We start from the raw sequence: 25669 nt of genomic DNA on the forward strand, positions 1-25669 counted from the left end.
GTTTAATATTTGTTCATATTAGTAGACCCAGAGCTGCAGTTTAACAGGTCAGGATTGAAATGAAGCTAGTCTCATTCAAAAAGATATGTTAACATTCTTTTTTTTTTTTTTACCATTAATATTTTAATCCTCAGGCATAAAAATGCTTAACTGGACGAATCTGAGCATTAGCGCTATAAATTTTAATGTTAAAAGCCCTTTTATAGAGTAGCTGCAAGAAATGTAATGGCATATTATCTGAACTCAGGTTTTAAAATTCTTCTCCATATGACTGTGTCTCAGACCATCACATCTTTCAAATAACATGTTTGATGGCTCTAACCATTTCACACTGCAGGAAACGTATTACTTTAGGATCAAAGGTGACATCTCTGAGTGAAATGGCGTTGTGCTAAGCTAATTTCTCCTCTCTACGGGGAGGAGGAGCGGCTCTCTGTCACAGATGGACACGGCTTTTTCTCTGCAGCAGCTCTGACACTCCTGCCGTACCTTCAAGGCTTTGAAGGTACGGCACGGTGTCACGGTGGAGGAGGCTACCGTGACACTGACTCTGGTGCAGTCACATCGCTCCTGCTGTGTGGGCATCATTTGAAAGTCTTTCAGCCAAGTGGCAGATTCTGTCATCTTATCAGAACGTTAAGCATTCAGAACTTATTGTGCTGACTGAAGCTCATCTCAGGCTCTACTATTCACTCGCTACTTTTGTAAGCTGCACCCGATGGATTAAAAGCAATTTTCTCTCAGCAGAATAACCACTTACTTTATTTTAATGCTTTTGTGATTGAAGTTTGCGAGATGATGCTACAGATTTTTTTGTTTTCTCCTTAAAGTCCGCTCTAAATAACATTTACCAATGAAAATAGCCCACCCAATTGTCTCAAGGATTTTTATGAGCATTTAAACGGCCTTCTGGAATATTAAAAAACCTGATTTAATTTTAAAGTCAAGTGTTATCCTTGTATGCTTTCAGTGCATACACGTAAATTCAATAAATTAGAATATGCATTATGATGAGCCTCTTTTGTGGGATTAAAAGCATCTTTTGAAAATGTCAACTTTTTGTGTAGGTAATAAACAGGCTTTTCACTAAGCCCACATTTCTGAACTAAAGATATACTTTGACATTTTTGGTGAAATATGTTTTCATTAGCTGGAGGCCGAAGATCACCCTAAAGGCTTGAAAACATAATTCTGTGTGCAATTAATCTTTAAAATGTGTTTCAATTAGTGAAATGAGTTGCAAAAATAAATGAGCTATTCAATAATATTCTAATTTATTGTACATGAATTGTAACTTTGTTGTTCAAAATGTGGGCAACACAAGAACAAAAAACAAAAATCAAACAAAAAAAGTCTTTATGAAGAACTCATTATTCACAGAAAACAAGTCCTGTACAAATATGGACAGAAAGGCCTCTCAGAGAGGAAGAAGGCATTATTTCAACAGCAACATTGAAACTCAAATAGTTTGCAAAAACACACCCGCCCAACACACCCGCCCAACACCCCCCCACACGCACACAACACCCAAGCCAGACTCCATCTTTAACTGAGCTGTAAGTGCATCTTACCAGAAATGAAACCTGTTTCAACTAAGCATGGAGGTTTTCTTCCACCATAGAGGAAAACAGGAAGTACAAACAACCTCTTCAAGTAACGGTGAAGTCTTATCTAAGCTCGTTCTAAAACAAGCACAAAACTATCAATAATGTTAATGCTGTGACAGAATGCAGTAGATATTATTCTGTGTCGAATAATTGTCACCCTCCAGCAATAAATGGATTTTTTTGCCACATAAATGACTGTGTTAATCTTTCCTGAAGCTACAGGAAGGCTACAGATTACCTTCCTCTGGCCTCGTTTGGTTTTGTTTAGGAGCAGGTTTGCAGTATGTAGGGGAGAGAGATGTAATTTTTCATCAGGTTAATCTTTATCTAGAATAATTACAAAACCATAAACAGGAGCTTGAATCTATATAAAAAGTCCCAGAAGAATAGTGATTGAATTTAATGTTTGCTGGCTTGTATTTTCTTTGCATCAGCCAGGCTAACCACCCTGCACCTCCCTTGCAACTCTCTCCAAGATCGACTTGTCACAACAAGACTTCTCAAAGGATTTTGTTTATATAAGGAGTTGCTGGTAATATAGCACATGTAGACTGAGTTTATTTGCGTCTGGAAGTAGTTACATAATTAAAGAAATGGACTAAGAAAATGTCCAGCTATGTTACATCTTGCTTAGATTTAAGTGTAAAAGGATCAGAGGGAAGTGCATCAAGAACCGTCAGACGCGGCTGAGAGTATGTAGTTGCTGTGTTTGAAAGATGACAGCTGACTGGCTGCGCCACAGCTGGCACACTGGTCTTCCTGACCTGAAAGACAGAAAATCAGGTTGGCTGTCAATATGATTGCTGTCAACGCGATGTACCTCCATTATGTTGCTCTATGTGTGTCATGTTCTACCTCTCGCTTCTGCCAGCCGCCTGCAGCAGCGTTTACCAACACCTTCGCTGCACACGAGAACACTGCCATACCGAAGCTAAAGTAATCTTCAGGAAATGGGAATTCCTGGAAGGAAGTGTATCCTGACCTGCTAGAGCATCTGGACTGGTGCAAATGGAAATGTGGAAACTGCTTGCATGTCTATCAAAAAGAATACAACTGGTAGATAAGAAAATAGGCCTTGTTTGTTAGTAATTTGATTTGGTATGGATTTAAAGAAATATTTTAACTTTTTTTTTTTTTTACATCTGTTACTTGTGGATCATTTATGTGGGAAACCCGTTCATAATAGACTTAAGCTGTGAAAATTATAACTATAGTTTCCTCTGAAGAGTTTAATCTGTAAGATTAATATGGTTGCATGAGAATCTGAGATGAATTTCTTAAATTGGCCCACAATTTGCAGAGAATAAATTTGTACAAAACATATTTTTTTTTGTGCAAAATATGTCATTCTTTTCAAAGACTTCAGCAAATACTCTGAAATGTCCAAATAAACAGTACTTTATGTACCCAGATGTACAGATACCCTGATATCGGTAGGTATCAGGTCTGTTTTTCTTAATTGCCTCATAAAAACGTTTTAAATATCGGGCTTTCTTGAATATTGCTACCAAAACTAATTGCATGCTTCCTATTAAAGTTTCATTATTATTTCAGCTTTAGATTCCCACATCAACTTCAGCTGAATCAGCCAGGTCATAATTATTGTTTCTCTCATTCACGAACAACAAAGAGTTGCTTTTAGTGATAAAGTATTGCAGTTTTTTTTTTATAATCCATTCCCAATTTCCTCTTGCTTTGTTAGCTCTAACCAGGCTCGGCTGGCTAAAGTCCTGAATTACACACCTGAATTACAAGCTGACAACGGCGACTCACACACTAATGCTCTCACCTTCACCTCCAGTCGCATTTTTTTTTTTTAAATGGAGAGAGCGCTCGGTGCATGGATGAACGGCAGCCATGGCAGTGGGAGGACTAATGGAAAAACACATTGTGTGGTCACAAGAGAATGTTTTATAATGATAGTTTTATTATTTCTGTTTAATTGTCTTGCAGTATTGTTATAAATGAGAAAAAAGAGATGCGTGCTTGCTGTAGGGTTAAAATATTTTTTTCCACGTTAATGATTTTACTCAAAAATCCGTGCTAACTTATTGTTAACAGTTTTCTGACGATAACAAGTTGTCCTATAGTAGAAGAAATCAACAACAACAAAATGTTCTTGTAAAGATTAATGTATGTGCACATAAATAAAAATGAATTACATTTCATTAGAGATTCTTTCAGTGTAACTCTTATGGCAGAAAAGTGAAGATATCAGCCAAAGGGAATAAAAGACCTTTCATGGTGATTATAGATGTCATTTTTTTTATTATGAAATTTATGTTTTCTGAGTGTTTTCAGAGAACATGTCGGCTTTCACACTTGAGGCAGGTGTGTGTTAAGACGTGTAACCTCACAAAGAGCAGGTAACAAATAAAAAACACGTCCGGGTTTCTGTTTGTATTTTTCTGCAGCACTGCTCTGCCTTCTCCATCCATATTCATGAATGAGCTCCTTCTGAGAGACGACAGCTAGAGTGAAGTCAGTCACAGAGACAGAGAAGGAAGCTGTGAGGTCCAGTCATCTGTGAGTGGCGGCCAATCAGCTGGGACGGACACGCAGGCGCTGGACTGGAAGCTGGACAGGATGAACATCCGACGTGGCAGTCAGGACGGATGAAGGCTGCATCCGTGTGACTGCAGGGGGTGTTTGACAGAGGACAGGTGGATTTAAAGATGCTCAAACACCTTGGAGATAAAACTGTCTCCCACAGTTTGATACATCTCTTCTGCACCTACCTTTTCATGACTTTCCTTGAGCTGTAGTGACAAAATAGTGATGAAAAGTGCTACGATGACTCTAAATTTCTTTTTGTACGTATGGTTAGTCTGGACACATCTTTTTTGCATCAGCAGTAAATGCACTACTCCAGCATTATGGATGGCAGACTTTATTCATGCAATTGTTCAGCAGATGTGTCTTTATTTATTTAAGGGACCATGTGTCACAATTGGCTGCTTCTTTCTGCCATTATGATAATGAGATGCTGGACGCCTCCTGTAGACATCCTTTGTTTCCTCGGTCTGGATGGTCACTGTGTCCCATTCTGCCTAAATCCACCGCTAATGGAAATTTCAAGAGATCACGCTGTTTTAGGATTTTTCCACACTTTTTTTTAGTTATTAAAGTTGCAGGAGCTTGACTTCAAGGCTGTAGATATTAACCCTCAAGGCACAGTGAGGTGTATGACAACATAGTGACATATACATAAGGAAATAATAGATAAGGAAGAAGAAAATTTGCTTTTTATGAACACTAAAATAGATCAGCAGCATTTAGTTCTATATGAAGCATACCACTTCAGTGTTTTTAAAATATACTGTGGATTTTCTCTAATCAACATTGGCTCAAATACAGTAACATCCCACTAATATGTCAGGAAATATTAGTCAGCCTCATACGAAAGAAGATTGGTTAAACTGGTCAGGAAAAATTAACCAACATAAAGAGAAACTTTGTACAAGAAGTGACAAACAGACTCTACTTTTTGAGAAAGTTTGGGTTCTTCAGTGTTTTCAGCAAGATACTATTAGGCTGTTGTGGAGAGTACAATATCTTTTCTGTTGTCAACATTGTAAGCATAAAAAATATATTGGTGCTGCATAATGTGACTTAAGGATTCACAATTAAATTAAATTAAATGGTTATTTGGGGGGTTTTGGGTTCTGGGCAGAATTTGATCATCTGTAGGAAAAATCATAAATATGTAAACTTTTGAGATAACAACTGGAATATTCGTCATTGAACAGAGATTCTTAAAATCAAAATTTGCAACTCATTAAGATGTTATTCGCCTTCAAAAGAGAGTATTTTCTTAGACGTGGCACCACCTTAGAAGTTAGATCACACTAGGTCTTCTCAGTGTACCACATAAATATGATCAGATCATATCTAATTGAGTTACTTGTATTGTTTTGTTATCTGTCTGGATCAGGTAATATCAGTCCAGTGTAGTTATTAATTACATTAAAAGTTGTTGGATTGGGTTTCATTTCTTCTTTGAAAGGCTCACCCAATGTCCCGTTCATGCTTGAATTACCACTTTTTCATTCGTTCATGTCACTCTGTTCAAAATTTGAACAGCTACTCTTGGAGCAGAGGTCAAAATCATTGTATGGCTCAAAATGGAGGCATATGAAGTTTAACGAGTCTCTTCTGCAACCCAATAAACTGGGTCACATTTTTCACCTAATGTCTGGTTAAAACTACTCAACATTTGCCCCAACATTTTCAAACTACCAAATAGGATCATTTTTATTTTTTCATATGGCTTCTCTTCCACTTACGGTTTCATTTGACTTCTGCAAGCATTTTGTTGAATACACTAGGCATTTTCAGTTGTATTGTTGGTAATTCAGTGATTTCTCGCTGAGTTAATACAAATAAAACAGATTTATTTTCTATGCGTTTTAGGGTATACTCATAAAGACATTTAGAAAGGTTTACTAGTATGTGTACACTTTGTTTTAACTTGGCCATACCAACGCTCCTGATAAAATCATCTTTCAGCGTGCCTGTCAGACTGCGTTCAGCCTCTGTTTATTTGAAGAAGATTAAATGGAATATCAGGGATTACACAGGAATTAATTACCAGCCTCTCTTACCGACACAGTCCTCCGACAACACGTAGCGAGATGACAGCCTTGTTAACGGCCCCCTGGGACCGGCGCCGTGGAGTTGTGAATGGCTGAGGGGAGGGATGTCGGAAAGGGAGGTGGAGTAGATGTAGCTCTCCTGCTGCTGGAGAGGCGCACAGACAGGAGAGCGGTTTGATCTAGCAGCAGCTGCCTTTTTCCTCACTCAGTTCTCCTCGTGTCCAAGTAGTTTTTACAGAGAAGAAATCACCTGATCCAAACAGGACTGATTAAACTTCCCACCAGCTGTCCTTTGCTGAAAGTGGGAAAAGAAACAGACAACAGGATGGATTCTTTCCAGCTGCTTTTTCTGCTGCTGCTGTATGGATGTCTTCCAAAAGTAAGTGTTGTTTAAAATTTAAAATAGACTGATAATCATGTTAAGCATTTAATTTATTTGATTATTATGCATTTCACTACTACAAGAATGTAATGTTTACCCAAAAGTGATTGAATGACTTAATAATATTCCTACTAAATGAAATTAAAGTCATTTAATCACTTAGATTTACAATGAAAACCTTGAATTGTTGATGCCATGGCTACTTTTTACATTTTCCCTCCCAGTGGTTGACAACCTAAAGATGTCTGTTTTTTTTCTGAAACATTTTTTTTCATCCTTTTCTCAGAAGGTGACTCAGAACATTTAAATTCTCGGTAGCCGTCGACAGATGCTCTCTGTTCATTGACGAAAACATTTATAATTCAAATAGATGGTCTAAGCCAAGGCCACTCTGGTATAAAGTAGACATTTTTCAACAGACTGGATTGTGAGTCAGAGCAACTGAATGGGATCTGAATTCAGCTGCTTTCACCTTCAATCATTGTTTTCGCTATCAAATAATGTGCAGCAAAAAGTACGTTCAAAGTGGATGACTATAGAGAAAGACAAGAAATGTCTGGAAAAATATAGGTATTTCCTAATCCATCCATCCATCCATCCATCCATCCATCCATCCATCCATCCATCCATCCATCCATCCATCCATCCATCCATCCATCCATCCATCCATCCATCCATCCATCCATCCATCCATCCATCCATCCATACATACATACATCCATACATACATCCATACATCCATACATCGAGTGTTGGTTTTTTGTGGAACTATGCAGCAGATTGCTTTACTATCCCATTTGTTTTTAGATTCCGTTTTTAACCATTTAAACCTCCGTTACTAAGATGGGAAATTCAGTGGCTCCATACACTTTGGTCTTATCTATTGACTCTCAAAGCCCCCGTGAAATCTCGTGTTTTTATCAGAAGTATTTATACTTGTGTTGAGCTCTGTTTACGTGCACTGCTGTTCAGACCCTTGTGTGATTTCAAAGAAGTGGATACTTTTTTTCCCCATTTTCAAATACTTGTGAGAGGCAATCAAAGATAACTCTAGGACATGAATGATGGTTGTGGATTAAGTATAGCTACTGCCCACGAAGAAGGCTCCCTTGAGGCCCAAAATAGCGAAGACTCTCTCCCTCCTTTCCTTTGACTACTTCTGGGCCACCCTGACGCCTTGCATTAACCGGAATCATCACTTGTTGATCCAACTTAGTGGCTCTTGCCGGGTGTCTTTCCCAAAGTCCTCTGTGGTGGCTTTAAAGTGACACAGCCTGACATGTTACATCAATACATCCAGTGAGAAAATGTGGTGTTCAAGCCTGCACAGAAAGTCCCCTAAGTGGGTAAAACTGCACGCCAGCGGCTGAATGCCACTGTTATCGATTTAACACAAAGCAGATGGGAGACCGAGGAAGAAGAGGACAGAGAGCGCGGTGTGCAATAATAACTCGTCCTTCCCTCTGGATGTGAAAAACAAAATCACCTGACTGACACCGAAAGGAACTATCTGAATAAATAAAGTCCGTCTTCATCTAAACTGTTTGTGTTCCAGTGCAGCTGGGTGATTTCCTGTTGTGGTTACAGAGTGAGAAATGAGGTAAATTTTGAAGGAAAGCATTTGTTTGACACGCCTCCTGCTGGTTAACAGAGCAGGCCCTAACAAATGAGTTTCCCCTCACCGCAACCATAAACAGAACACTTCAAATAACACAACAAAGCTTAATTAAAAGAAAGTTCTTTAGCGGGGACAGAGAGGGTGCTTTATTTCAGTTTATTAAAAAAGGTTGTGAAGCAGCATTTTTAAATCAGCATAGAAAGCAAAATTTAAGCAGTCATCCATCAGGTCAGAGATAACACCGAGCTCTTTGAAAACAAATGGCTGCTAGAGACGAATGAGACAGTCAGCATGAACATCAATGTTGACTGAAACACAGCAACTAACTTTAATTATCATGTCTCTTTATGTTTTAGTGTGAGCACCCCGTTTCCTGTTGCCTGAGCTTCCAACAGTTCAAGAAGCCATTTTACCATTCTCCCATCTTTCCAGGATATCATTTGTACTGATGACCTAAATTGTAATCTTTTCCCAAGCCCAACCAAGCAGAACATTCATTTTCACTGTTTCACGCTGCCTCTCTGCAGACAGACACTTGCTGTCCTCTTACTTTCAGCTGACATGAACTGGATTACTCTTTCAGTGCGATGCTTCAGTCACCATGCGATCACTCTAGTATCGTTGTATTGTTCATTTTCAATGCAGCTCCAATCAATCAACGTTTAGTCACATTTTTACCGAGCAGTAAGAAAACATTTTTCTTTTCTCTTTCTTTTGTCTCATTTTTCACTTTTGTATCAGACAATTGGAGAAGCAAGCAAGAAACTGTTTGAATTTGTGTCTGGTGTGAGACTCAACAAAGTGTTGCTCCGACGTATAACAAATGAGAAAACATTACCGCAGCCATGTTCTTATAATACAGCTGGATGTTCTGTTGGCTGAACATCACGACACAGATCACCTCCTCTCACTTTTTTTTGTCTAGCTACTTGTTTCTTTAAACCCCCTCAGGGGCGAGCAAGCAGACCCTGCTAAGATGTGCCAGCTGAGTTTCTGCAGAGAAACAATCAAGCAGGTTCACAATCATATGAAGTGCACCTTTTTGTTTTACCAGGCACATATCCTTTTGTTTCGTCATTAAATATTTGAGTACTTTTAAAATTAAGCTACTTATAACAACTAAAAATGTATGACTTTGGCACCCACTTTCCACTTTGTTATAACACTAAACCACGATGTGTTTGGCAATTTGTTCTCTGTTATATCTAAGATGTTTAGTCACTTGGACAAACAGGAATTTGGCACAAAGTGAAAAGATCTATCTATGAACATCTGCTGTGCTTAAATGCATGCAATAACAGTTTTTTAAAAGCCTGAATGTGTTGTAGAAATCTGCTAAATTCTAATATTTCAAAAAAATTGGTTTTGGAAAGATTTTCTGTGATGCACCAAGAATGCAGTTTACTCCCCGTTACATAAGATAGAGAGCTGGAGTGAGATTGAAACATTGTCACATCCTTGTTGGTCTACCAACATTTCAAAGGCAACTGCTATTTGTGTTGCATTTTACCAATGATTTGTCTGTAACTAAAAGGATCTCATTAAAGAGATGAGACAAGATCTCTGAGCCAATAAATACACCTCCACCTGTACAAGGAGATGGGAATGCACCGAACTTGCTATGAGATAGATCTCCTGAATGGAAAGGATTGTTTTATTTAACAGACTCGTGGTCCTCAAAAAGAACACACACACCTCCAAATTGTGCAAATAGGCTGTTCTCATTTTTTTTTTGTTTTGGAGCCTCAAAACAGGAGCTCCATACTGTTTCAAGAGGGGGTAAGAGAGAAGGACAGAGTGTTAAAAAGGTAAGAAGTGATATGGTTTCTGACAAAATTTCAAACTAATTGCAGCAGAAGCAGGTTCCGGTTTTGGAGCCTGGGTGTGACAGTCTCTTGGGGATATGTTTTGGATTTTGAGTTTAGTGATGACAGCACTGTATGAAGTATATGCACACAAAATGCTGTGGCTGTGGCAGATGGAGCAGTGCTGCTCTCTCATGCTGTGAATGAGCTCAAGAAAATACTAATGTTTATTTCCTTCTTTGCTGCAAGGCTGAAACTGAGACTAATATATATCTAAGGAGGTTTGTAGCGTACAGAAATTTGTTGCAGTGTTGTCATTAGATGGCCAGGAAAGCAGCAGAAAACAAAAACCTAGATGTGACATACAGTAGTTTCATGTTTGCACTGAATAGGTTTTCTGACTTTGACGTGATCCATCAATGTTCAAATAGCCTTTGAGGTTCTAGAGTTTTGGGCAGCGTTAATCTGGTTTGAAGGAGGACTAATTCCTGCTGTTCTGACATTTTCACAGTAATATAAATGTCTTTGAAATCTAAAATGAAATAGGAGGCAGCTCATGAAGCCATTTCTGGTCCTGTGTAAACCTGAATCTGTGTGTCCTTATCATGAACCCCTATGAACAATCAGTTTTCTATCCAATAGTAATTGTTTCCAGGTAAATAGCATTTCTAGGAATGAACAGGCCTTACCCACATTTAAATGAGGCATTATGGATAAGATGGTATCCTGACTTATTGTAACTCACAATCTGAACAAATATCTTAGCATTGCAAAAGTCGATGGATGTTGCAGTACACTGATTGTCTTGAAAAAAAACCCATCTACTGACAGATGCTGGTTGTACAGGAGAAAAAAAGGATAAAAGGGCAAAATGCTGTGCAGCTGGTTTCACAGAAAACAAGGTAAAGATGTAAAAAAATGTAAATGTTTCTGCTCACATACGCAGCTTGTGCAGCAGAGTCAAAAGTAGAGATGGATGTGAAATAGTTCATGACCATCATCATGTTTAGAAGCTCGGACACAATCCTTCAGTCAGACATTGTTCTCAAAACTTTTGAGGATTGCCTCTTCAGGCAATAATAAATTCTTTCAGATTTTAAAATTAACGGTGAAGCGTGAAGTGTAGCAACATTGTTGTTCATTTTTCGAAACACAAACGGTTGTTGCTTGTGCTGTTTTCACTGCTACATCTGACTGGAGCTGATACGTATGCTGCTTAAATGGCTGTCGGACTTCACCCCTGCTGTGTTTTGGAGGCATGTGGTGGAATACTAATGACTGACTTACTAGGACGTACTCTTACATTGAAAATCTTACATTGACTTTCTGTTGCCCTTATTGAAACCTCAATAAACTGAATTTAAAATGATTATATAATTTTTCTTTCTTTCAGGTTGTGTAAAAAAAATGGTTTATCTGGACTGGATCCATGTAATTAAGGATTCTATAGATTTTTTCAGATTATTTTTCTCCACAGTAATTCAGGATGTTATTTATCAGTTCACTAAACAAGTGTTTAAAAGTGACGTTTCTTTGTGTTTGGCTAGCAGAGTCATTCATATCTAATACTTTTCTTTTGCACATTTGCTAATAAATCCTAAAATTAATGAGCAAGAATTGCACATGGTGTAGATGTTGCTCCACATAGAGATGGAGCCTGGATATAAAGGCATTACGCTGGATTGATGGGCCGCACAATAACACAACCCTCTCCTTTCATTTTTCCCTCAACTCTTCTTATCTTTTATTTGATCATTATCTCCCCATCATGCAAGGGAAAACATGGCTGCCATTTTAAAGAACAACAGCCCCTAAAAATTGAGTAGCACCAGCCTGGCAGGCCCTCACGATGAGCTCTGCTCAAACTATCAGAGCTGACAGGTATTTATGAGATCTTTTTCTTTCTAAGCTGCAGTGTGTATGTGTGCTTCCCTAGGGCTTTGCAGAGGTCCACTTATCATCTGCTGCAAGGTTTAGGACATGGAGATTGATTTATTGTTCAATTTTGCTGTCGGTATGGAAGAAGTGTTAAGCTGGAGATGTTTGAAGTATATTTTCAACCTCAGGTGGTACATACGTCATTTTGCTTTCTGCATTTTAAACCAAATAAATTTTTTTTTTTTTTTAAATCACTGCCCTTTCTGTCCTTCAGTTTCTTTGAGGACAGGATTGAATCCATGCAGTGAACTTGGATGATTGTTTCAGCACAGGTCACCCTCTTTGTGATTCTGGCTCTGAAAAAATAAACCAACTCTGAGCAATAAAAAACCCTTGATCCCAGCAGCCTACAGGCTAAGGCAGTGCAGACGTCACTCCATTATGTCTGTTTGCTTGTCTGATGAGGGACTTTGTCTCCAAGTTTATTCTGTTTATGCAGCATTAATAATTTTTGGGAATCTTCAGCTTGAAACTTGAGCCTGTTATTTTGAAAAACACCAAACACTAAGGATTGTTTTATTGCTTCTGATGAAAGAAAAAGTAGGAGGAAAGTGGGGGACTAAATGTTGGATTTCTCTTAGTTTTGTGAACTTCACTCATCACACTGCAGACTTATTCAAGCTCGAACAATATTCATTCAAGATACAGAAACACTACAGTGGCTTTTATTTTGAACTTTTTTTTTACTGTCAAAGCCTGAGATCTTTTGTTCAGACTTGTGGCAGTGGGCACATTTACCTATTAGTCTCTGCTTTGTAATATTTTGTAATTTTTAAAAATCCTGGTCATTTTACTTCTCCATGTAACAGCATTGAATAAGTAAGTTCAGTTTCTTCCTATTCTGATTTTTAGCAGGTGAGGAGCAACAGACAACCCCTCACCAGAAAATTATTTGAACCAAGGTTTCAATTAGGAACTTCAGGATCATAAGAAAAATGTAGAAGACATGTAAACCATCATGACACTACCATACCATAGCAAGAATGAAAAAAAACGACGAGTTTCCATACTTCTGTAAATGTTCTTCCAGATTTTACGACATATTAAGGTGCTCATGTTCCTGCCTGTCTTCTGTTTGTGTTTGGGTCCTCTGTTGCCAAGTTGTTAAAATTTCAGATATCCTTACTTGGTGTGAAATCTACTTTGACACAAATATTTGCATGTGACGCCACTCAAAGCTTGAACATGAAATGTGAAACCAACAAAGAATTTAGCTTCCACTGATTTCTTGGTCAGGTCACCTCAAAGAAAGCTTGCATCATATAAATGGCAACAGAAATTTCACCCTGGGAAAAATTACTTGCATACCAGATGACAAGGGCCTCGTCTTGCCACTTGAAACATTTCCCGAGAGCTGTGTTTCTCAAACTGAGGTCTACAGCAGTTTAATGTGAAATCCATAAATATGCGCTGAAGAAGATGGAATCTGCTTTCACAGTGTCTGGAGGAAACTCAACGGATAACACAATGTGGTAATATTCCTTAAGGTCTTTTCTTACCTGTTCATATTAGCTGTGAATGGTAGAGCACAGCCCACTTATTGTGGCACAATTTTTTTTTTTTTACAAAAGCATTGAACAGCAGAAAAAGAACTGCGAAACAAAGAATCAGAAGTTTTCTCCTATGACAGTGCTGCTCTCAAGATTCCTCCTGCATTTGAGGATACATCCACATCAGTAACAAAATGATTATGAATAATTTTGAACGCAAAATGATGGTAAAGTCCTTCCAACCTTAAAGTCTCAGAGCTCTTCCCTAAAACTAAAATGTCAAAATTTCCAGAGGAAACAAGCTGAAAGTGTTGGAGTGCTATAATGGCAGTAAGGATATTTTCTTTAATTGTTTCCTGACATGTCATTTTGTAATAAAATTCTAATAAAAACTGCTTAATTACAGAGGGTTTTGTGTTTATTGTTCCTACACAAAATTACCAAACTGCATTTTAGACCCTTTAGTGCTGCCCCCTCTTCAGTTCATTTCACCCGGTTAGTGATGCCTTTCATGTTGTGTTCGAACTCTGTCTTTACTACAGTGGAAACTCTGCTGAGTCGGTTCTGTACAAAGTGAAATACAGCTTTAGTTGGATGTGTTTCCATGTATGACAGATGACTGGTCTTTTGAGAGCAGAGTCAGGACATTTCTCACATATATTTAAATTATTGCTTTGTTTTCCACTGAGGACTTTCAAGTGTAATGTCTCTAATAATGTGCTAGCTACAGTTCGATGTTGTGCTGAAAATTCATTGTGATAATAGTGTCTTTCTCAGAGAGAAGCTTTGTTGTTCAAATGAAGCAACTAAATAAGTGCACAGTTGGTACATTGACCCAGAGTCTATTCCAGGTCAATCAATACTAAGGTCACCAAATGGTTCAACAGGAGATTTCATTCTGCCTCGATTTATGTACATCCAGTTTGCAGATTAAAGTCTGATCTCCCGGCTGCTCTGCTGCTATTACTTCAGGTATGTCGGATTTGATGCTGTAATCAATTTTAGAAAAAGACTCCCATAAGCAAAACCTCATGGATGGTGTCAGTGTGACCTCATCCAGGTCAGGGGAGGTAAATAAAGCGATAAATTAAACCCAGACAAGACAGGAGAGGTATATAATGTTGTGGCTTGTAAAATATTCATGTCTCTTGGACTTTAGCTACATGTGTTTTGTTACAACCATGAACTTTAATTGTATTGTAGTAGGTTTGTTTATTAAGGCGAATTTATTTGCTGGGTCTTAATGTGCGGAGTGCCAAACATTTAAATGTTTCATTGTCAAAATATAACTGGTCTCACTGTTTCTTAGTGCTTCATTTAAATCAAATTTACAAGTCACACTCAGGTTTATTGCCATCAGACCTAAAGAATCAGTACATCACTCAAACAGAGCCTACCTGGCATCAAGAAGCAGGCTGAAAGTTTTTATGAGTCGATTCAAAGAAATTCCAGAACAGATAAGAAACAAAGTCATTGCCACTATTATACAGCTAACAAATGGGTTATTAAGCAATTTATTAGGTTTCATGTGTCCAGTGACGCACAGTGAGAGCCTTTAGCCACAAACAGAGAAAACATGGAGAAACGTACTTGTACTCCAGTCTGCAGTTGAACCCACAAACCTAAAGCTGTTTATTAAAAGGAAAAAAAGGGAGCATGATATAAAAGAGTAAAAGATTTATTGCTGAGAGGTCCTGTTAAACATAAATTACAGAAACATAAATAAAAGAACATATATGTGGTATATGAATAGCCATGTTTAATAGAGCTCCGATGTCTGTCAGATTAAAAAAATCGGTCTGAAAATGACAGCTGTTCCTATATGCCTTCTTCTTTTTTTCCTGACAGCGATGATTTGCAACAGCAGGGCGGCTTAAAGTGTCGATACTGACCAATTACTGGCCATGCAGGGTTCAGTGAATTGTTAATACATCAACTACTTTTTGCTCCAGCACTCCTTTTACTCTGACCTTTGCTGCTCTCACTGCTTTGGAGCTTGGGCTGGGAGAGTTCATGAATATGCTCTGGTTCATACTGACTCCTCTATCCCTCTCTCTGCTCATCTCCTCTGACCTTCTCAGGCTTTTGCTGCTCGTCTTACACGTTTTCTTTGGCCCACCGGCTCTCTGCCAGTGGCTGTCAGCCCGCATTTTTCAGCCTTTGTTGACACAGATGAATAATCGCAGCAGATTACTCAGTGGCTCCCCTCTACACTTCCTAATCCATTTGCATGATAGCATCTATTTTCCTTTTCCAAGAAGAGACTTTGTTTAGATTTCTGACATAGAGAACATTTCTGTGCATTGACTGAGTTATCAGCATGAGCTTGATTCTGAAGGAAAAAAGGCCTTACAGGAAGCTAAAATGTTGTAAAAGAAAAAAAACAAAGTAAAGAAAAACTTGAACCTCTTAATCACTAAAATAAAACCTTTTTACAAGTAATTTCTGTGTCACAGTGAAATGATGCATATTTTTCTCATAAGATCTTGTTTTCTTAATCTTTTGCAGGTACTATCAGTACAGATGTGTGACATGATGAACGAGATCGAGCTGGAGAAAGAGCACTGTGAAAATCGCACCTCTGGGAATGTCACTTCAGGTCATTCTTGAAAACTCTTTCTGTTTGTTGAGTGTGTACAGGGGGCTATAAGGAGGGAAGAGTAGTGTGCAAGGGTGAAATGACTTCAAGGAAAGGAGGAAATACTCTCCTCCTTTCCCCTAAAGTGCTATTAACAATAGCAGGGATAGAGTGTGTGTATTTTATACGGTTGACTAATTCAACCAGTAAATTTGGGCTCAATCTTGAAACAGAAATGAAGTCTTAAAAATCATTATAGATTCTCATGTAGTGCTTTTTTGCCACTAGTAAACTCTAAGCTACAGCACTTGAAACACTTTCAAATAAAATGTACATTTTTTTAAGAGTTAGTTACACAAACTAACAAGATTTCTATGACCTTTGTAAGACATTCAAGCTCACAGCATCACAGATCCTTCACCATGCTTGACCGAACATGAGGTGCTTTAACACAATCTAATCCCGGCTTTTCAAAAACCGCACAGGACTTGAATGTGTCACACCGTTTGAGCGAGACATTATAGTAGCTCCTGTCACACGGCATGGCCAAAAATGACAAACTGCATGAATTGTAGCTTCGGCACAATCGAGTCAGACGAGTCTGACGTGTCGGTCCATCAATAAACGGACAGCATGTTATGGATGTCAATGTGTTTATTATGAGAGTAGGGTGGTGAAGAGGAAGAGGTGAGGAGGGAAGAGAGGCAGCGGGAGAACCTGCAATAACTGCGCACAAGAGGAAAGGAATCCCCTGTCAGTCGATGCTGCTGCAGTCACACCTCAATGTTTTCCCAGAATTTATGAGACACAGCTTGATATTTGTCGCCAGTCGTCTTTGGTTGTGGGAGCTCTGAATCAGAGGTTGGCACTTTTATCGAACTAAGTGATCGCAGAAAAGAGATACAAAGATTTTATCTAAGACATACCATGACAGCAGTTCTTTGCTTTGCTTGGTTTATATCAGACCCACCTGACCCACCACACTGGTCAGTTTGTTGCTGAAAAGCTCAATCTTAGTGTAATCTGACCAAATATCATAGGTCCTGTTGAAGCTCCAGGAGAGTTTAAAAATAAAACTCCACTTGTTAGCTTTTTCAGTGTAGGACAAAATTGTCTGTTTTTTTTTTCTTTTCATGCCTCCAAGTCAGCTTGTAGATATGATCAGATGGTCATTAAAGACATTTCATAACCTTGTCTTTGCTGCTGTCCTCTAAGAATCAGATTTCTCCTTAGCTATGCTGGTCTCTCGCTTCAAATACAAATGTATTATTATTATTATTATTATTATTATTATTATTATTATTGAAACACAACACATTAGATTAAGCCAAAGGCCCTACTAACCAGTGTAACTAAGCACTCATATTTACATATCCAGACCCATTAATGTACAACCAGTTGTAACATTTCAATTACAGTAAAAGGTTAAACAACTTAAATAAAGAGAAAAGTCATAAAAGTACAAAAAAAATACATTGAATGCGCTAGAAAGTTGTGATAAGTCACATCATCTGTAGGTGTAAGAAATTATCCCTCTAATGGACAGGCCTCTTCAACACACTTATGCAAAATCATTTAACAACACAGGAATGCCTCTTAATGCATTATCTGAAAATTGAATTACTACTGCTTTATATTCTCACCCACTCAATCATTGTTTTCTGGGATTCCTGTCATTTTTAAGCGCACAAAATCACTTATACCTATTAGACAGTATCAGTCTTTCCTCCAATTGCTTTCATTTTAACATACATCCATATACCTGCGGGCCATACTGTACTTTGCTTTAACCTGACAGTCATGTTTTTTTGTGGGAGGAAGCCAGAGAACCCGGAGAGAACCCACATATGTTCTCCCTTTGCATGGAGTTTGCAATGGGAGAACATGCAAATTCCATGCAGAAAGACCCCAGGGTGGGAATTGAACCCAGGACCTTCTTGCTGCAAGGCAACAGTCCATTTGTTTCTGCTCCTAAGTAAATATGAGTTTGGTTCTATATACTATCCTGCTTGCAAGTTTTGGAGAGTTAGCTGATCTCCTAATTCCTCACGTTGTGTTCTCATGCTTTCTAATGACTTTAAAAGTGGAGAAGTGAGGTTTCATTTTTCTTTTGGATACATTAGATTCCAACATTTAGGTTTTCTCTTATTATATTACATATTCAGCACAATAGGGATCCATTGTACATTTGTAAATTTACAACAAATTTACACATGCACTTTGAAATGCCTTGCTGCTGAAATGTGCTATACAAATAAAATTAGATTTTTTTGATTTGACATGTGGCTAAGAATGACCATAAAGAAAATGTTTACTTTTTTCAATTCAATGCCCATCGAATTGAAAAAAACCTGCCAAACAACTATATCTTTAAGGGATTATGCAGTTAAAGTGAGTTTGTGTGCAGTTCTTGTTAGTAATAAACCATGTTACCTAAAAATTGTCGTATTGCATTGAGTTTAAGAAAAGTGAAAAAAATTGGTGGGAAGCTTACTGCCATGTGAGCCAATGGTTTGCACACGTTTGCTATTTAAAACAAGTCAAACTGAAAATAGTCACAACTGTAAGATACAACCTTATAAAAACAAATTTTAAGTGGTCCCATATAAAGAGCTGGTGTGAGAACAGCTTTCCCTATCTCTGCACTGATCTCATTTTTCTGCTCTCCTATCTGCTTCCTCAACAGGAAGGTAGTGAACGTTGAACTCTGAGGTCACATCCTGAATAAATGAATTAGCTGACTGTCCATTTATGGGAGAACATACATCCATACGAACATATGGCTGAGAAACTTTTAGCCGCAGTGGATTCGTTCTGAAGACTCAAATGTTTTGAGAAACTTTCTTTGTTTTGAACTTTCCATAAACTAAATTTGCACAGGGGTAGTTTACAGCTTGTGTTTTGTGTTTTCACACCTTCCTCAGGCTTTACGAGGTGTTAGGTGGCAGAATGAGGACGGCTGACAAGGTTGTGACCTTGGCGTGTAATACAGAAAAATGATAGAAACAGATTTCTATGAAGACTTAAGAAAGAAATCACTACAGCTCACAAAGTTATCCTAAACAACAACCTCATTTTCAGTTCTCTGGTATTTATTTGTTTATACCTGAATACAGAAATGTTTGAACAATAAATAATTTTATGTCCGAATTATTATCTGATTATTTTGTGTATTCAGAACAAGATTATTTTCCTTCTACCACAAAATTTACAAAATGTCTGGCATAACAATTATTTGCTTTCATTTATAAAATACAAATAAGAAATTTTTCATAAATTCCACACAGGTGACTTTAGTAAACCAGACCTTTTGCAGATCTGTGGCACTAAAAGATTCAGGACTCCGCTGTGCCATGACTTCGTTCTGTCATTGCCCTCCCTCAGTATGTCTCCTGTCGTATGGTGAATGATGCAATGTTTGTGTTGTCGACCTTTTTTGGCAGGTTGCCAGGGGATGTGGGACATCGTCGCCTGTTGGCCTTCAGCCAGAGTTGGAGAAGTGGTGACAATAACCTGTCCAACATATTTCAGCTACTTCAGTGACAAAGAGAGAGGTAAAATTATCACAAACACTGGGCTGATGGCTTAAAGTACCGTTTCTTGCAATTTCAGACCAAATATGGCTAAAAAAGAAAAGGTAAAAAAAAAAAAAATTGTAACCTGTACTTTAGTTTCCCCTGGATTAAAATGGAGTGACCAATGGAACACAATTAACTTATTTTCATATTAGTTTGAGGTTAGTTTTAGATAATTTGAGTTTTGCAATATATGTCTTAGTGAATCCATGCTTTAATATTGCTTACACAAAAGTCCGACTCTACCATCATTTCACAGCTGAAATCGAGACCCGTCACACCCAGTTACATTTTTCAGTCTGTTATTGGGAAACATGCCTGAGTGAGCTGTACCCTCAGTTTCTTCAGGTAGTCCATCTGCGTCGAGGTTTGACATGGTGCATGTTAATATATTCTAGATAATATTGTGGGTTTTGGAGCTACGGTTGCCTTTCTCTAATCATGGCAGAGAGATTTTGTCAACAAGTGCTGCCAGAGGTTATTTTTTCAGACCTTTTCTGTGCCAACTCCTGGGTTCTGAAACTCACTGCCAGTGTTCATTAGACAAAACTCTTCACTGTGTAGATTTAAAACTTTGCTGAAAACCCTCATCTTGACTTTTTACGCAGTATGGCTGAGCTCTTTTTATATGTTGGAGCTACTTTGTAGCAACATCTTTGTCTTGAAATTAGGGCCAGCACTTTAACGCATTAATTTACATTAATTCAATTACATAGATTTTAACATGAAATATTTTTTAAACATAATTAATTGCATTTTTTTTTTACATACAAAGAATTTTGGCCAGTACCTTTGTATCCCCGTGTTTATGTCCGTAAGTCAGACGCACAAGCAACATTCGCAGACAAAGCTGCTTCTCTTGGCCCCCTCAGAAGCAGTGTTAATATTGTCTTCAAAAAAACAATCTGCTGGGACTCTAAAAAGGCTACTGTGTGTTGTCTGAAGAAGTATTTTTTAAAAGAAGAAACTTCTCTTTTCACCCACTCAGCTATTAATCTTTTACTTCAGCAAGTCACCCGCATTGAGTAATTTGTGTGTCAGCTGGACAGGTGTAACTAATAAAGTGAACAGTGATGGCGTTATAAAAATACAGAGACAAATTGAATTTGTCCCAGCCCCACAATATTTAACATAATTATTAATAAATTAAAAAATGTCACCGACAACAAAAATGAACACTAAACTTATGCCTTTTCCATTTCTACTCAATGCAAAATGCAACTCATTTAAACATTTTGGAGCACTGTAAAAATGTATCTGCTCATGCTGCATCTAAGTCTGACTTTCACAATCAATGCTTGCACTGTGAAAGCTTGGTGAAAACACATATAAATAGAAAGTGGCGTACATCTAGGACTCCGAAAACAAAAGAGGAGAAAAAACACATCATCACACGTCATCTGCAAAGAATTTATCATTTTCCTCCATCAAAAAAGATTTCATAAAGGATCTTTTTAAAAGATTATTGTAAGTTGGGTAACAGCATTTAATCATTTTCTCCCTAAAAGTATGTTTTGGTATTAATGTGATTACTTTTTCAGCGTCCTTCATCCAAAGGAATGACTCTGGAGTGATCATGCTTTGTAAGTTAGTTCAGCAATTTTACCGCTGAAAAGGACAAATCTGAGATAAGCAAAGAATGAGGTTGTTTTTTCTTTCTAAAAGAGTGCTTGGGCTTTAACTGGTAAATGTTTCAACAAAGAACTATCAATCATCAGGAAAATAAACGGTTTTCTAAAGAATTATTAATGTAGCTAACCACATAGCTTATCTCAGTTCTTAAAATAATCACTTTCATTAAGGTGAGGTTCTGCAAAGTTGATGTCAGTATTTTTTGTCCTACATGAAAAGAAACCAGAAGTTACAGTCATAATAGAAAGGGATTTCACATTTTAGGATTTTGTTTATTTTGTTTTATTGTGTCCCTCTTCTGGCGAATAAAATGAAGTTTACATGTCTTCATATGGACAGATGGTTGGAAATGCAACACATGAAAATAAGAATTAAGCTGGAAGTCATAATCCACACAATACAAAATAACATCTTTCAATTAAAACATGTACAGGAAATAATTTTAAAAATAACTTCATGGGAACAAAATTTAATGCATGAATAAATAATTTTTTTAAAATAAATATAAAAAAGGGAAATCGAAAAACATTATGAAATAAATAGATGTTATAAATAAATAAAAAAATAAGGAAATCAAGTTATGCTTAAAAAACTAAATATTAGCTCATAATTGTTGTTTTTGCTTCATTTGTTGATGTAATTATCTTTTATAGAGATATGAAATAAGATATTTTTTGTCAGATGACTACATTTTGAGTCTTGCTTCTTTTTTACGTCTAATAAAATGTAAAACTTGTTTTTCCTCCATATAAAAGTTAGATATACCCCAAACAAAATTGTTTGCACTCATACCTCAGAATCTATTCAGTTTTCAACCTTTTCTTTTCACCATAGTGTACTGCCACAGTAATAATATTGTAATCATGTAATTTAAAACTCTTAAATTCAAAGCCTTATGTATGAATGGTGCTGTAAAAATACACCTGCCTTGATTCAGTTGGTTGTAGAAGTTTTTTTCCGAATATATTTATACCATATATAGTGCTTATAACATGTCTTCAATGTAATCAGATGAATAAATCTTTTGTTAAAACACTTGGCCTGACTCAAAACTTTAAAAAAAATCCTTCTCGCTCTCTCTTTAAGGCATTTTGAGATCAGGGGAGTGATGAATATCCAATCCACACCTCAGGGCTTTTTCTCTGCTATTCCTGTGCTTCATACGTGTGACCCAGCAAGTCGGTGCTCATTCCTGCTCCCCCACTGAGAGATATGTTGAAATCCAGCTATTGACAGCCCTGCTGAGAGACACGGTGATGGAGCTTTTGGCTGTTAGGTGTAACCACTCACAGATCACATGCAGGTACTCCAAGGACATGGATATGATAGTTTTGTGCACCTCCAATGCATGCTTTCATGGATAAAAGGGCCAGTGTGTGAAATAGCCCAGTCCTTTCACTTGTCCTTGGTTTATTTTTTTTAGTAGATGTTAAAATAGCAGAGCTGCATGTATATCCTTTCCAACAGTACTCTGAGAAACAGTCATTCCCTTTAAGTAGAGAGTTCTCTTAAAAGCATTTCTTTTACTTGAACCTGTCATTTGTCAGCAGCTCTTCAATTTTTTTTGTCAGGTTTTATTCAGCCGTGCACAGTTCAAGCATTCAGGAAGACTCTTTCACCTTTGCTTATTCTATAGTTGTGAAAAGCCTCTTAAGCGTCCAGTAGAATTCACCACATATAGCTATTTGTTCATGCTGAACCCCACTCACTCCACACCACCAACCTCATGGTGGCATTAGCACCTTTTCAGGGTCAAACTTCAAATTAGAGACACAGGAAAACGTGATGCTTTGCAGATGAAGGGTGCACTTTCAACCCCGCTTGAACTAATGGCAGCAGGAGAGAGGAATGATGTTGAAGGTGCCGGTAAACATCCTGCAAAAAATTCAAACAAACCTGTGAATCTCCTCGTGAAATTAGCATCACAGCAGATATGTTCAGGTAACCGTTGAACATTTTTCAGCCTTTACGCAGTTTCACTTCTTTAAAGTAAATGGTTTGACACTAGTCCTTTTTTTTTTTGCAAACTGCATTAAACACAAGCTGAGCAACTACTGCTACAGTGACGATTTTATATTCCATTTATATCTGCAAATTTCTTGTGCAAGCTTCGGTTTTTGCAGTCTGTTTCTGATTGCACGACAAAATGTAAGAAAGGGCAGACAGTGCAGGACATAGAAAATCTCAGTTGTTAAATGTCTTGCTCAACAATGTGAGACAGATCAGGGATATGCTTTGACTTTAGATTAAACTTTATCCCATCTGTCACTGTCAAAACCATGCAAAGCAGGAATAAATTAAGGAATCGAAATTCTTATTTATCAAAACAAGAATTAAATTTATTAAGCATGAGATGTTGTATATTTTCTCTGGTCTATCTTACTCCCACATTTTGATACAAGTTGTCCTGTAATGATTAGAAATCCCAGTTAATTACATCTGAGACATGATTCCAAAGGCTGATCATGGGTGGAGGTCGAGTGGATTTTCTCTCCTGCAGAGAATGAAAACTGCTCTGAAAATGTGATGTGTTGATATAATTTCCCTAAGACTTGACCCCTGAGAAATCTGCAACCTGCTGAGGCATGATGATAAGTAATAAAGGGACAAATTCTCATTAGGTCCTTTTTAATTATTTAACATTGACCACTTTCTAAGGGAAATTATCACAAATACTTACCAAAGATAAACAACATTCTTTTAGTCAGAATCAAAAGGACAAATATAATTTGAAAAAAGCACATCCAAGGAAGCCCAGAGACTAAATGTTCTCTTCAAAGTCACTTTTAGGCATTTAAACCTGCAATATTGAAGTGTTTTACAGTTTTTATGTCCCAAGTTACACATTTCATGAACTCCAACCCCCAGGATTGCGGGAGATTATATGTCCCACAGGTTTTAAATATAAAACATTCATGGATTATTACACTCTTCATCTGACATAAAAGTAAGTTTAATTCAGTTTTCAGAATTAACTGCTATGAAATAATCTTGTTACGGGTCCTGGGTGAAGTCCTTTCTCCTTTCCACCCAGTTCCTCTCACTCTAAAGGCAAATAAATAAGGAGGTGTGATAGAAATCATTCAAAGTTGGTTACATTGTCTCCTATCCTGGTTTCAATTGACCCTGTACTTCAGTTATCACATGTTGCCTAGGTGACAGAATCATTAAAGTTATTTATGTTTCTGTGTCGTTTTAAAGCAGTGCCAGTTCACGGCACATTATCCACCAGAAGAAACTCAGGTGATCCATCATGGCACATCTATAAAGACAAAAAGTGTAAAAACAGACCAGAGGCACAATATAGACATGACAAAAATACATGTACATCTTAACGAGAATGGTGTAAAAAAAAAAAAAAGAGGATGAATAGCTAAGATAAAAGATAACAGATACCCCCCTTCCCTCCCCAAAAAAACTAGGATAAACTGCAACAGGTGTGCTTTGTTATTTTGCAGTCTGATTGCTGTAGGCACAAATGACTTGTGGAATCATGTAGCTCAGATTTTCCTTTGAAAAATTCTGCCATTTGACCTTCTGCTGAATTTCTAAAGCAGAGGATGTGTTGAATCCACAAGAATTTCATTCATCTTTTTAATAATCAGCTCATTGTACAGCTGTGCTGCAGATACCTGGTCAACTTCAATAACACTACTGGATAATTTAGTCACGTACTGCAATATTTTATGATCTTTAGCATGCATATTTCCCAAAGCGCAATACTCTCAAAAAATAAAACCCTCTGTAAAAAGAGCATATTAAAATAGTTGGAGAATGCTGCTGTCTAATTTCAAAATGTTCAGTTTCATCAAAAGTAACACCCTGTGTTGCAGTATTCTGTTTTTTTCTGTGCTCAATGATTAAAACAGTTCATAGTCATTTTCAACTCCTAAATGTTTGAAAGTTGAGACTCTCTCTCCCAGTTCCCCGTTAATCTTGGATGGAGAGATAATTATTCCTTTCTCTGAGCATTTCTTTTGTTTTCTTAATATTCATAAAAAGTTGTCTGTAGCTCACTGAAGGAAACACTGTTTCTCTTATTCGAAAACCTTTCAGGTTTTTGAGTCTTTGTCTGTAAGCAGATCATTTTTCATTGAGAGCAGTGGATCTTTGTGCCATTGAATGTTCTGTTTATAGATTAAAACAAAATTCTTCTAGTACAAAATTTATTGGATCATGTTTTGTGTATTATAACATGGGGACTGAGCAAAATACAGCACACCGAGGCTTTAATGAATAAGTAAAAAAGTTTCAAATTTTGAAAAGAGGAAACAACTTTGCTAAAGAATGATGTGCATATTTTTATGCTTTTCCTTATTTTAAACCAGTACTCAATCCTTCAAAGAGGAACACAGTCATGTCAGATTTGACAATGAGTCGCTTCTCTGATTAATTCAACCTCATTCTCCTGTAGCAGGGATATCAGAGTCCAAATTGCAAGATGCACCT

At 37.4% G+C, this 25669-nt stretch overlaps 1 protein-coding gene across 2 annotated transcripts in view; it reads left to right on the plus strand.

Moving 5' to 3' along the window:
- Positions 1-6368: 6368 nt before the first annotated feature.
- Positions 6369-25669, plus strand: part of vipr1b (vasoactive intestinal peptide receptor 1b) — a 36224-nt gene continuing 16923 nt past the window's right edge. Inside the window, exons 1-3 of one of the 2 annotated variants that reach the window (XM_032552216.1) lie at positions 6369-6581; positions 15944-16034; positions 19457-19567. In XM_032552216.1, the coding sequence (XP_032408107.1) occupies positions 6528-6581; positions 15944-16034; positions 19457-19567 (256 nt within the window). In that variant the 5' untranslated portion in view covers positions 6369-6527. Of the gene's footprint in view, positions 6582-14328; positions 14408-15943; positions 16035-19456; positions 19568-25669 lie in introns of those variants that run through there. The other variant, XM_032552217.1, reaches the window with a different exon arrangement.

This window comes from Xiphophorus hellerii, chromosome 21, assembly GCF_003331165.1.
Source record: "Xiphophorus hellerii strain 12219 chromosome 21, Xiphophorus_hellerii-4.1, whole genome shotgun sequence".
NCBI lineage: Eukaryota > Metazoa > Chordata > Actinopteri > Cyprinodontiformes > Poeciliidae > Xiphophorus > Xiphophorus hellerii.